At 34.9% G+C, this 13,483-nt stretch overlaps 1 protein-coding gene across 4 annotated transcripts in view; it reads right to left on the reverse strand.

The window, feature by feature from the left end:
- Positions 1-13,483, reverse strand: part of SPOCK3 (SPARC (osteonectin), cwcv and kazal like domains proteoglycan 3) — a 166,459-nt gene that overhangs the window by 96,225 nt on the left and 56,751 nt on the right. For 2 of the 4 annotated variants that reach the window (XM_071432015.1, XM_071432016.1), the window contains exon 3: positions 8,319-8,364. The exons of the other annotated variants lie outside the window; for them this stretch is intronic. In XM_071432015.1, coding sequence (XP_071288116.1) covers positions 8,319-8,364 — 46 coding nt within the window. The remainder of the gene's footprint in view (positions 1-8,318; positions 8,365-13,483) is intronic. 4 annotated transcript variants of the gene reach the window in all.

The raw sequence follows: 13,483 nt of genomic DNA on the forward strand, positions 1-13,483 counted from the left end.
AAAATATTTATATCAAGAACTACATGGCACTAAGTCTATTTCTTCAGTCCATCTTCTAGCTATCCCTAACAAAAAATTCCTGGCACCCCCCACCTCATTCAGACTATGCAGACTTGCAAAGACAACACTGCATGTTTCTTTCCATTCCTGCCAAAATAAGCAGCTTTGAAAAAGTACAATATTCACAACAAAAATCATCACAAGGGTCAAAATCCTCCAGTGGGATGTATTCCTCACAGCTATTGTCTTCAACATGAACAGGTATCAATCCAAGTTTTTACCCAATCAACATTTACTAAAATATCATCCTATTTATGAAAATTAGAGGCTTCCCCTCCCATCCCCATAACTGAAATGAAAACATCAGTTGTACAGCACAATTACACTGCTATTGAAAACAGGTAAAGTTTGCACTATGTAGAGGAGATTCTAGACATAAGAAATATGTTTATGCAAGTCTTGTCAGAAATCATCTCTTGAATACTGTATCAGCTGACTTCCTACAATGTCACATACAACCAGCTTCTAAAGATGCAGGTCTGATATGAGCTTGAACAATTTGATAAAGTTCAGCTTTACACAGCTTCTAATATTCAGAAAAGTGTACTTGCTATAGGTTACTTGTCTGCATGCCTACTGTACATTTGTCTAGGTATCTGGCTACAATACCATGAAATGTCATGTTACCTAAATTTCAACAAGCAGAAAAATATCACTGTCACAAAAAGCATATCAAAAGTATAAAATGGTTTTTATCATCTACTATTTCTCTAAGAACTTGCATTGTAAATGACAAGTAAGTTGCTCTGCCGTTAGGAACTCCTGCTGACTTTTATAGATTAGTATGGATTTGATCTTCTCACATGGTAAGGAAGTAATTAATATCTGAAAACTTAATTGAATTATTACTAATAGATCTATTTATTTATAGTTCAAATTTGAGAACGCAATTAAGTAAAGCTTCCCATCATCCCTTCTGTAAGCTAGTTTACAGCTGGCACTCCCCAAAACTGACATTACTCAGAACATCATTTTTATAGGGAATATAATAGGAAATAAAGACTAGCAAGCCATAACATAAGAATATTCTTAATAGTAGCACTTCAGCAGAAACCAGAGTAAATGATCATTATTCCACAATCTTTTAAGTGCATTCTAACATGTTCCGTACTTTCCACTCCCAAGTAAAATGAAAGGTGAAAAAAGGTTAAGGACAAAGTCTTAAACTTAATAGACTTAAAGTCCTCCAATGTTCTGATTCATTTCTGATGGGCAAAATAGAAGCAACTACATATTTTGTTTCCATTACCAAAACTTCAGCTATGTTTTGTGCACCCCACTACTTTAAAAGGCAAGTCTTGACTTCTTTGCAAAGTTTTCATCTTTCTCAGGGAGAAAAAAAAAAATTAAAAAAAGAATTAAATTATCTAAAAGTTTTAAATAAAATATTAATAATCAGGTCAAATGCCTAGTTATAACCCAAGGCAGACAGAGCCATAGAAGGGAATGACTCATATTGCCTCCTTTGATAAATCACACGATTCCTGAACATACCTGAGGACCATGAGTATCTTTACTTCTCCATTTTGAAAGATGACAATTTCTCACCTGCTATAGAATGATTTCTCACTGACAAGTGTTGTGGGTCTAGATAATTGCAGAATCTCAGCACCACAATTTCCAATAACAGTAGGGAGGAGAGCAAGGCAGAGCACATAAATACTCAGTTGATATTGCCAGCTAACACAGCCCAGAAAAATGCTTAAATTAAAATTAATAGTGGTAATTGCTATCTTTTGCCTAAATTGTACAATGATCAGCATTCAAAATTTGCATGTGCACACATAGACCCTCCTCACACTGCTGTGGATTCTTAGCAAGAAAAGCCCATCTTACTATGCAACATATCTACTGAGAATCAACACCTTTTAACTTCAACATGAAAATTAATCACTGTGCAGCTAGAAATCTGAAATTTATAAAAAAAAAAAGAGAACAAATAAGAAATAGCCTACCTCAGTAACTTGATAAGAACGTTCTGAAAAAGAAGAACCTCAAATTTTTGTTTCTTTTCCCAGAGACTATATTTGCCACGTAAAATTCACTGCATAGCATAAAAAGCAGAATGGCTAACTACAGCTGGATGTTCAGAAGAGCAATCTTTCTGAACACTAGGTTCCATCTGGACATATGAATGTACAACTTCAGTAAGAAGGCTAGAGTGGAAGTTTTTCTGTAGGTGGCCAAAGAAGTAATTAAAAGTTTAGATTTAAATCCCTGAACATCATTGGTTGTGTAGTTTGGTTTCTAACTTGTGAGCAGTTCTTCAAAAATTAAGGTGGCTGTGTGTATGGAGGTGGCTTCTACACAAGAAATTCTCCTCTCAAGAGTGCTCAGAACTCTCCATACTGAAGACTCAAGGACAACTGTGTAAAGTCTCTATCAGGCTTCTATAAAAAAATCACCCACGTTCCTAACGTTCTATATTAGTAAGGTCTGGGACATGAGCACTGAGTTTCTAGCTGCCCTGCAATGGTTGCAGCTGTACTACACAAAAGTTCTCAAACAAAAAAACAGAAAAACAGCTAGTACCAATTTATAACCATCTGACACTGGTTATAACCATCTGACACAAAGTACTGTGTGTTTCTATTTTGCTCACTGCTGCAAATAAAGTTTTTCTAAAACGAACATAAAAATGCCATTACACTGATTCATAACATGGTATTTTAAGTACTGATAATATAAGTTAAAATAAGTGCTAAAAAAGTAAAATTGAATCTGCCAGTCTCTGTTCTTCCTCTGGAACAAACCTACTAAAGCTTGATCTCTTTTTCAAAATTTCAAATACTTCACACATTCCTTCTCCACTCCCTTTAAAACAATCATCTTCACTGAGCTAAAAATCATCTTTTTAAGCTACTTGTGCAGTGACTAAATTATAAGAAATTCTCCCCCTCACAAATATCTATGATCTCTGCTTCAAGAACATTCCCCTTTTTTTGTGTTTTGTCTTTTGGGTATTACTTGAAAGTTTACAAGAGAATAGGTTACACATAGCTCAAAAAGAGATGGAAATGAGAAATTCCACAGAGTCAGAGTCTTATTATTTGTGACAATTCAGAAATGATCCTGTTTGTTTAAACTGCTGAAAAACATAGCTATTTTGGGCTCAGACTGATGTAAGTGACAACAAAATTAGGACAATTATATGGAAGTTCTTCTATATATAATAAGGAACTCTCAAATATTCTGCAAAGATATCCAAACCCATTAAGACAAGGAGAAATGCAAGAACACACTTCCCTGGCATACTTTTTAAGTTTTCAACAGCTTTATTAAAGCACTTTTGTTTTTTATTTTTATATCAAAATGTTCACTTTTTTGATTTGGCAGAAAATAAAGAACACCTTAAGACTACTTGAACATTCACAATAGTGATATTTCACCAGCAAACAGTTAAGCATTATATTATCCTTTTCTAAACACACTAAATCATAATTTAGAGACATGCTGGGTGTGTTAGAACTGGCTTCTGGGTTCTTCAAATAGGGCAACAAGGGCAAAGAAACATCTGCAGACCTGTAAGAGCAGAAATGCATCTTCTTGAAAATTCCCCCACCTACTGTCTCACTTGTCAAGATGATTACTCTTGCAAAACAAGATGCTATAAAATACAGCACTGGTGAAGCCATGCCTCGAATCCTGTGTTTAGTTTGGGGTCCTCCCTACATTGAGGTGCTGGAGCATGTCCAGAGAAGGCAACAGAGCTGGGGAAGGGTCTGGATCACAGATCTGATGAGGAACATCTGAAGGAGACAAGTTGCTTAGCCTGGAGAAAAGGAAGCTCAGGGGAGACCTTATCACCCTTTCCAACTCCTCGAGAGGAGACTGCCTTGAGGTGGGAGTTGGTCTTTTCTCACAGCTAATGAATGATAGGACAAAGAGGAAAAGGCCTCAAGTTGCACCAGGGAAGTTTTAGATTGGATAGTAGGAAAAAGTTTTTTCCCTGAAAAGGTTGCCAAGCACTGTAAGAGGCTGCCCAGGGAAGCAGTTGAGCCACTGTCCCCGGGGGTAGTTAAAAGATGTGCAGATGTAGCATTCAGCAACACGGTTTGGTGGTGGGCTTGGAAGGGCTGGGTTAAAGGTTGGACTCCATGATCTCAGAGGGCTTTTCCAACCTTAATGATTCTATTTTTGGCTCTTGGAGAACTCGTCTTTCTTGTATTTCATTATGTATTCTTAAGTTACATAGGGAATTTTAATCAATTTCATTTTACTGTAATCAACTTCAGCGTTTAAATTTTTTAAACCAACTAAACCAGAATCCAGTAGACTTTTCATATGAAGTATCTAATATGAAGTATCTATTATGAAGTATCTAATACATCAGAAATATAAATACATCTGCATTTTGAAGAAGCCTGGAATAACAAAATTGACCAGGAAATGGTAAAATTGTGGCAAAATTGAATGATAACCTCCACATAAAATAAATTCTGTAAAGAGTATATCTTAACATTCCTTATATTTGTAATATTAAAGATTAACAGGTTTTTAAATACAAGAAGTTAAATAGGTCAAAAAGGCAGCTTTTAAAGTAGGAGAGATTTGCAGGACTAAATTTTAGCAGGTCTGTAAGTCCAAAGAAACAGTCCCACACACCCTTTTCTCAGTATGCTGCCAGCTCAAGAAGCTCTGGTGCTGTAGCTCTGGACAGTCACTGTCACCCTGCAAACACATTTCCACTTTTCTGACATATCTGTGGGTCTGAACAGACACCTAAATCCAGGATTTGGCCATGTTAAAAACAAACTAACAAACAGAAAAACTTCTTACTTTATCTAATAATAATCCTCTATATGGTGACTCTAAACCTAACATCTGGGCATAAAGCAAAGATGTCAGGACAGCAGGAAATAAGGGCTTAGACTGCTACTGAAGGCAACCAAAATCTCTTATTATGGGCTCAGCCTAGCCTCAATAAAAATCCTTTCTAAAGAATCTTTTAAAAATCACTAAAAAATTTAGAATCCATTCGATGACCCCACAGAAATAAATCCTGGAACAAATTGCAAGCCATAACCAGAGAAGCAGATGTGTATTATCCAGTGAACCTGAGCTAGGAGCCAAGTCTGTGAATTGTACAGGACAAGGCACTTTTGTGATGTTAACACAATAGATAAATTGATAAAAGAGAAATAATAAAAGAATCATCTAAACACAGCATCAGATAATTAAGAAAAAGCACCATGAAGTGTTCCTCAAACATCTACGAGAAATCTTTCCAGGCAAGGGCTAGCTGATAGCATCATAAAGCAGTGGGAATCTGTTTAACATTGGATTTAGTGTACTTCATTAGTGAGAAGAATTCCCAAACATACCTAAACACCTGAAACAGGGAACTGTTCACCAGATTAAATATAGCTTAGTCTTACTAGTAAATAAGCATGAAATACTTTAAAAAGCTTTTCAGTTCTGCTCTTTTTGAAATTCAGTGTCCTCCCACAAAGACATCATTATTTCTTTATCTGAGACAACATCTTAAAGTACTGTACATTTAAATTGCAAAGCACTGCAACTTATCTTGAAAGTGATGGATATATATTTCTAGTTTAAAAACATCAATAGTTCTACTACAAAAACTAGATATTGAGAGCACATATCAAATGCAGAAAAGTTAATTCTACACCACTGTTTTCAGTCTTCAACTAATGGATCTTCATTAAACTCCCTTATGACTTCCCAGGGCTTGCAAATGAGTGAATCAAATTATTTTATTGAATATGACTCTAAATTATTTCAGTTCACAGTACAGAAATGTATTTGCAAATTATAGTGTTTGCATATATTTGGATATCCTTAGTTACCCGAATTATTACAGAACTAGGTAGATGAAATACACGAGCTAAAAGGCAAAAAATTAAACTAATATAAGTAAAAAACTTTCAAAATCTGGTTTTGTTGTACAACAGTATCTACAAAATTCCTGCTGTAAACAGACATCTAATATAACCTGATACTACAAAAGCCAAAAATAATTCAATGGAATGGTCTGCACAAAATTTCATAAATACATCTATGAACCAACCATACCTTCAGAGTCTTCACAGAAAATGTCATGTTGCATTTTTTCAATTACATGAATATACTCCACTTTTCCTCCAAGGTATTTCTAGTGAGCAAAGGAAAACATCCTTTCCACTTCACCAAATTACACCAGTGTCTTTGTGTATGCAATTTCATTCAATAGTTACACCCTCCAAGCTCTGCTAACATCTGTAGTCTAAAAATAAAATGTACCAGAAGTATTCTGTATATTTTCATCTGATGTAAAAGTGTTGCATGAAGAAAATGTGTCAGAAAATATTGTATGCGTATAAAACGTTGATAAAGTACTAAAAGTAGTCAACTTTAGTCCTAAACACAAAACATTCTACTTGCTTTCTAAAACCACTGAAACAATAAAACCTGCCTTTTAGCAGTAACTAAATATGCTACAAGAACACTCAGATTTATTCCAACAATAATACATGCCCCACATAATTGTTTATGAACAAGTTACATTGTGGTATTTATAGAAATACAAAAACATTTAGAGGTGTATATACATATGCACATATATAAAATATACAGTGAGAACATTTAAATATGTTTTTTGAATCTTTTAAAGATAGAAGCAAACAATAGTTCAATGGGAATAGATCCTCTTCTTCAAACAAATGCTAGATATTGCTTTAAGAAATTATGTTGGTGGATTGCAATGCAAATCACAGCTGCAAATCAAAGTTTTCTATCTTTAAAAATAGATTTTGAGGCCCAGGAATAAATACCACTACACATTTTCATAGTAAGGGCTACCCTCCTGGTATGCTTGGACATATATTTATTTCCATATAGAAGCTCTTATTAATACAAATAGAATTACACAAATCTGTCTACATGAGCAATTTTGACATACTTTAACACATTAACATAAGAAGGCCTTTCAAAATGTGCTGAAATAAGGAAGAATTAAAACACTATTCACAGAATCATGAAATAGTTAAGGTTGGAAGGGATCTTAAGTATCATCTAGTTCCAAAGCCCCTGTTCGCTGCTGGCAGTGAACCTTCCACTAGACCATGTTACTCAGAGCCCCATCCAGCCTAGACTTGAACACCTCCAGGGATGGGAAGTTCATAGTCTCTCTGGGCAACTTCTTCCAGTGCCTCATCCCATCTTATGGTAAGGAATTTCTTCCTAATATCCAATTTAACCCTAGCTTTCTCCTGCTTAAGGCTATTACCTCTTTTCCTATCACACGTCCTTGTAAAATGTCCCTTCTCACCAGCTTTCAAGCAGAGCCCTTTAGGCACTGGAAGGGTTATATGCAAGACATTCATTGTTTTTATAATATGCACAACTACCAGTTCCTTCAACCACAAATTTTTCTAATATTACAACAAAGTAATATCCCTCACAAGTCAGTTTCCATTGTGGAGGAAGTTCTTGAAACTGAATAAACACTTATCTTCACAACATATATTTATCTTGGTCTCGTCTACGAGCCCCTCCACCGTTTCTTCATTGCATTTATGCCGCTGGCACTACCAGACAAGACAAAGCCCTTGAATCACTTCTCAGAGCAATTAAAGAAAGTACCAATATTCTCAGCAGGTCTAAAATGGCAGCAATACACTTTGAAACTGCATACACGAGGGAGATTATATTGACAGCAAATATTAAGTTCCAATGCCTGGGGAGGGAATGTGTAATGGGAATGTTTTCTGCATTTGCTCATAGTATTCTCTGCCTAAAACTGCTGTACTGCGGCATTCCCAATGCTCCAGCTGCATTTTGCCTCAAGATAGATCACTTGAACATGACAGACTCCCAAAATTGTTTTTCTAGATCATCTTTTATCCGTTAGATATAAAGAAACACTCAAAAATCTTAATAATTTTTTGTCTTGACTCCAGAAGACAAGTATTAGACTGCATGCCCGTTTTTTGTCAGATGTCCTACGGAAAAGGCCTGAGCTCTTGACTTAAATATACAAATGAAACAAAATCTTCCAAAGCTCGTGTTTTTCCAAGGGAAACTTTAAGCTACTTTGGAGGTTTCTAATGCTCCCATTTCTCTCTAATCAATAAATGTTTGAAAAAATCAGACATAAAATGATAATTAGGCTGAATTTCTGGTTCTCTTTAAATCAACTATTTGAAGGCAGAGAAAAATACAGAAATTAACAGAATTCTGTTAGTATTCTAGAACAGGAGCACAAATATAATTACTTAAATTTTATTCCACACAAGTACCTAGGAGCAAAATCTTACCTTGATCAAATGGTTTACCCGGACTCCATGTATGAAAATAATCATCCTGGAGGGGGAGAAACAACCTAAATTTAGTAAAATATAAGGAATCCACGAAAAGCTCACAGTATCATAAAAGACAGAAGAAGCATACCAACCTCTACTTCCTAGAAAAGGCAAGCAGCAAAACAAAATAAAAAAGGAGAGAAAAAGATTACAGTTATCATAATGGGACAAATTACTTATACAGAATAAAACAGTGTAATTCAGAGGCCATTTGCATCACTCATAGTAAAAATGCTATTCAAAAATGTTACTTAATGGCCTTTAAAATAGAAAATGTCTTACTCACAGTACTCACACAGGTAATGTTTCTAGCACTGTTTTTAAAATGTTACAGTAGTTTTCCTGTACTTTAACTTCAATTCTATTGAAAAACCTAACTACACTTTCAATGCATGGCTTTTCAAAAGTAAAGCTTCGAAGTCATCATCAATAAAATACAACTATTTTAAACAATATATGAATTTTGGAAAAATAATTTTCTATGTAGTTTTAACCACATCAGTAAGATCTTTCATTTAGTCAGTCTAATTAACTCTATTTCCTATAAATCATCTTTATAAACTTAAAATATCTTCCTCTTTATGTTATCAATTACATTAGGCTTCAATTCCAAGAAGGAAAAACTTAATTAAACTAATTGCTTTCAAGATTATGTGACATTTGATAATAAATTACAAATTCACAGCCAAGACAATAGATTCATCAGCACATCTCAGATAACAGGTGTCACAAAAAAATGGCTGGAATTGTTTATTATTATGTCTTAATCCAACTAACTATTCTCTAGAACAAAATATTTAAAAGACTGTACCAAATATTTTAAAGTCTGCATATATTAAACTTAACAAAATGTAGTGGGTGTACTGTCAAATCCAGCAGTTCTATCCCACTTGCTAAAAGATCACTGTAAGAAAACATCAATTTATACAAATTTTAAATACTGCGAAAATGTAAATCTCATACAGTTGTCAAAGGCATCCAGTCAGAATTTAGAAATTATCAAGCATCAACTATGTCTTTGCAAGTACAGAACACTCATTGGGTTTTGACCCGAAAAGAAAAAAAAAGTGGTTGCAGCCTAATCTGTATTTGACTGATTATGTTTTATTAGAAAAAATGTTTTTATGAAAATTTGTGTTTTGAAAGATAAAGACAGAAGTGAGCAGAATCTGGAAGTGCAAAATAGAACCGTATTTCTGTACCAATACTTAACCATTCCTTTACTCTGGTGCTGCACACATTAAAAATCCACAAATCAGTATATGTGATTTGTCTTTTTAATTACTGTATTTTTGAAGTAATAAAATACACACAGGCATATCATTATTTTCCAACACACAAGAAGTAAGCAGAAATTACAATTATGATGGCATTTTTGAAATATTCCTCCTAATATTCACCATGGTGTTATTCCTACAGTGGTGTTCTGAACAGGTCTGAACCAGCTGCGAGGCAATTCTGTTCCAGGAGTCACACCACAGTGGCAAAACTTAAGATTCTTGAAAAAACATCAAAGTGGTAGATTCTCTTTCTATGTCCATTAAATCAACAATGTTCATTTACAATGAGCCCATGCAGAAAATTGAGTATTATTATTAAAATAGTGAAAAATTAGAGTATCTAGAACATTCAGCTATTAGAACCAAAGAGAAGTCATCCTGAGTGTGACAAACATCCCCTCTAAAGCAAAGCATCCAGCATTTTGCTTAAGGAAGAATGTACAAGTGGGGCTTGTATAAATTATATGTTCTCAAGTTGGCCTGAAACCATCCAGGAGATAAATCAATTCTTGTTCATCTCTACTGCAGACAACTTCACAGACACCAAAGATAATATCCCTCAGGCATTGCCAAAAGTCTTGCTGACTGACTTCTGTCTACAAAGCAGCTCCCTACCTTTCTTGTTACCTTTCTGTGAATCTTTTCCAAGTCTGCTCTCTTGGCAACTGGAATTGTGCAGAGCATTCAAGACGAAGCAGCATTATGGATCTATACACAACACAACACTATTTTGTTCTGTATTCTTCTCCCCAGTAGGCCTACCCCTCTGTTGTCTTTGTAGGTTGTATCTATGTCTTTGTTCTTTTTAATATTATTTGAATGGTTTGCATGGAATTCTCTACTATAAATCCAAAATAAACCAGAAATACCCATAAACCATATGTACCTATACTGATTTTCCTACAGAATTAATTTTTCCAATCAGGTGCTACTTAAACACAATCCACTATTGGATATGTTAAACAAAACCCCTATGTGCCTCTACAAACAATTAAAATTGATAATCAACTGTCAGATTATGTAAAGAAAATGTTTCAATAAATTATAGCTTCACAATTTTACAAATATTCCTGAAGCTATTTAACCTTCTGCATAAGAACCTGGCTTCCTCTTACAGTCAGACCTTTTCTGATCTTCAGTCAGTAAGTTTGATTATAATATAATTCAATATCCTCTGAAGAATGTAATCAAGATCATTATATAATGTACAAAGCCTCATTTTCACAATTTCAATATAAAAACATAATGAAGGAATACACAGTTTACAGTGAAGTCTGGGTAGCATCACAGCATCTCTAGGTAAAGTAGCAATCTATAAATGCAAAAGTCAGGATCTCAGGACAGATCCTAAGTCTCCTGAATTTCTTCAGGGGTTGGTTTGCTTGCCATTGTCCTGAGCATGTTAAAGGGCAAGTTGTAAAAGTAAGCAGAATAAAGTCACAGATTTGTAACAGTAACCACGTCGCTTTTTCAACATCTTCCAGCTAACGCTATTCATGCATTTTAAACAGAAAATTCATCCTTACTGCTCTGCTTGAAACTATGTGAAATGTCAGGATTTCTTTCAAGTGTCTCTTTGAAAGACACAAAGCACTTCTAATAGCCATGGATGATTGATTTCAATGAGTTTAATATCCATGCCTTAAAATTGTGCATATTTAAGCATTACACTCATTCAGGGTCATAGTGATGAAGTGTTTCTAAGAACTTAAGCTCATGGTGCAGTTATATATGCAATTTGAGACTAATAACTTTTTTTTCCTGAAAAGCTCTTACTATTAAAAAAAAATTACCTCGTCTGAAAATCTGACAACTCTATAAAAAGAACCAAAACAGCAGCTTAATGAGAAAAGATATTAAAAAATAGGAAAATATATATTCTGCCTTGAAAATTTTTATTGCTTCTTTTTCGACTTCAATATTCTTCTATATGTATTCTCTTATTGTTAAAAATGAGTTATTTTTATATATATTTATTATTTAATTCTCCTCCAAATTTTCCCTAAACCACGACAAAAATACACATTATGGTAAGAGAGAAAAAAGCTCAATGGAAAAAAAATTAAACAACAAAAAACCTAGACCATGCATGGCAATGTAGTGATGCAGGAGAAGTTTTCATCTTTCAATAGACACAGAACCTGGGAGCCTATTGCTTATCTTTCCTCTGTAGCACATTTGTTACATTATTTAACCCATCTCTTCTCTGCAACATTTTCTGTAAATGCTGCCACCACTTGAACAGAAATCTATATTCTAAAGAACATAGTTATACATGGTTGATGAGTGACTCAGAGAACAGCAGGTGTCCATAGGTGAGGAAGGAAGTTTCCTCACAAAATATTTTCAGACCAAGGTTGACCTGAAAAATCGGACAAAGAAAACTCAGCCCTTGTTTTGTATTCAACGTTTTCATTCTAGTATGGCCTACACAGTAAAAGCTAATATATTAAAATAAAAGCTGATTTGTAACAGAGAAACCACTAAAATTGAAGCAGTTTTCTGAACTTATAATTATCTTTATATTTTATTAAAGTACAATTTCACTGGTGCAGCACAGTGACTTACAAACTACCAATTTTAGAAGGCTGAGAAATGTCAGGCTTCGTTTATAATAACTTCTCAAGAAACAATACTTCTAACAGTTGCCAAAGCAGGAAAGACATGACTTCCTGAACACCGTTCAACGGCAAATTTAATTCTGCCCATACAAAATTCCATTTATATGACTTACTGTAATGCAAAAAGTACATTTTACTGCTGGCCTCCCTATTCCTACAGAAGGGTTGGTTTGTTTTTAACAAGGAAGACTTGCATACTTCATTATAGAAGGACATGGAATTGCCTTTGACAATTTTAGAAGCAAAAGTTTTTCTGGTTGCCCATGCTGCCTAAAAACTTAAAATCTACAGTATTAGATTCAGATTATTTTTTCCTCACTGCTGTTAGCTGTTCTCCTATTGAGTATTTCACTCTTTTTAATTTCAAGGAGTTCTTAATGGGCTTTCCATTCCAATTCTTCTATCTGCATCTCAAGTACACACATCTGCTTCTCATCCAACACGAAAGCTCTTTACCTCTTTCAGGCTAGGTCTTTGCTATTTGGTAGCTGTGCTATTTTCAGACTCCACTCCAACAAGCCAACTCAGTTCAGCCAACTGTCTCACATCACAGCTCTCCCCTTGCCTCAAGCTCTATTCTGCAGCAAACTTGAGCTCCCCAAGTATCTCCCCCTCGCATCTCTGCACCACTCCAATAGCAGATGATTTGATTCATCTGCCCCAAACCTCCCCAGTGTCTGTAACAGGATTTGTATCCTAAGTCTCAAAGAAAGAGCTGGGGTAGAGTTGTCATCTGATACCTCTGCACCAACCTCTTTCCAGTGCCAGAAAAAGAAAGCACAAAATGTGTGCAGAAATTTTTTTTCTGCTTGTAGTTTGCTCCAGGACCTTCAGTCTAATGACAGTGAGATTGTCATTATCCTACAAAACCTTAAATTGCTGGTCACATGAAGAACTGTTACAGTAATAAAAGGATGAGACAACAACAAAACTGCCATCATATGGGAAATACACCAGTCCTAAATACTGTAGCTTCCTTAAATAAATTAGGGTCACAGACAGCAAACTCAGAGTAACTGAGTTTATACACATCTAATGAGAGTACTACCCCAAAACATAAACCATAACTGAGGAACTACAAATTGCACCAGGAAAATACATTATGCTTATGTATTAGAAAATTCCTCAACCTGAAACCTGAGCCAGTCTGGAATTCTCATCCAGGATGCAGACATGCTGTTCAGCAGCATGTGGATACTCACTTGCCTATCAGATGCTG

Source organism: Agelaius tricolor, unplaced genomic scaffold (genome assembly GCF_023055355.1).
Source record: "Agelaius tricolor isolate 1412-34295 unplaced genomic scaffold, bAgeTri1.0.p SCAF_8, whole genome shotgun sequence".
Classification (NCBI taxonomy): Eukaryota; Metazoa; Chordata; class Aves; order Passeriformes; family Icteridae; genus Agelaius; species Agelaius tricolor.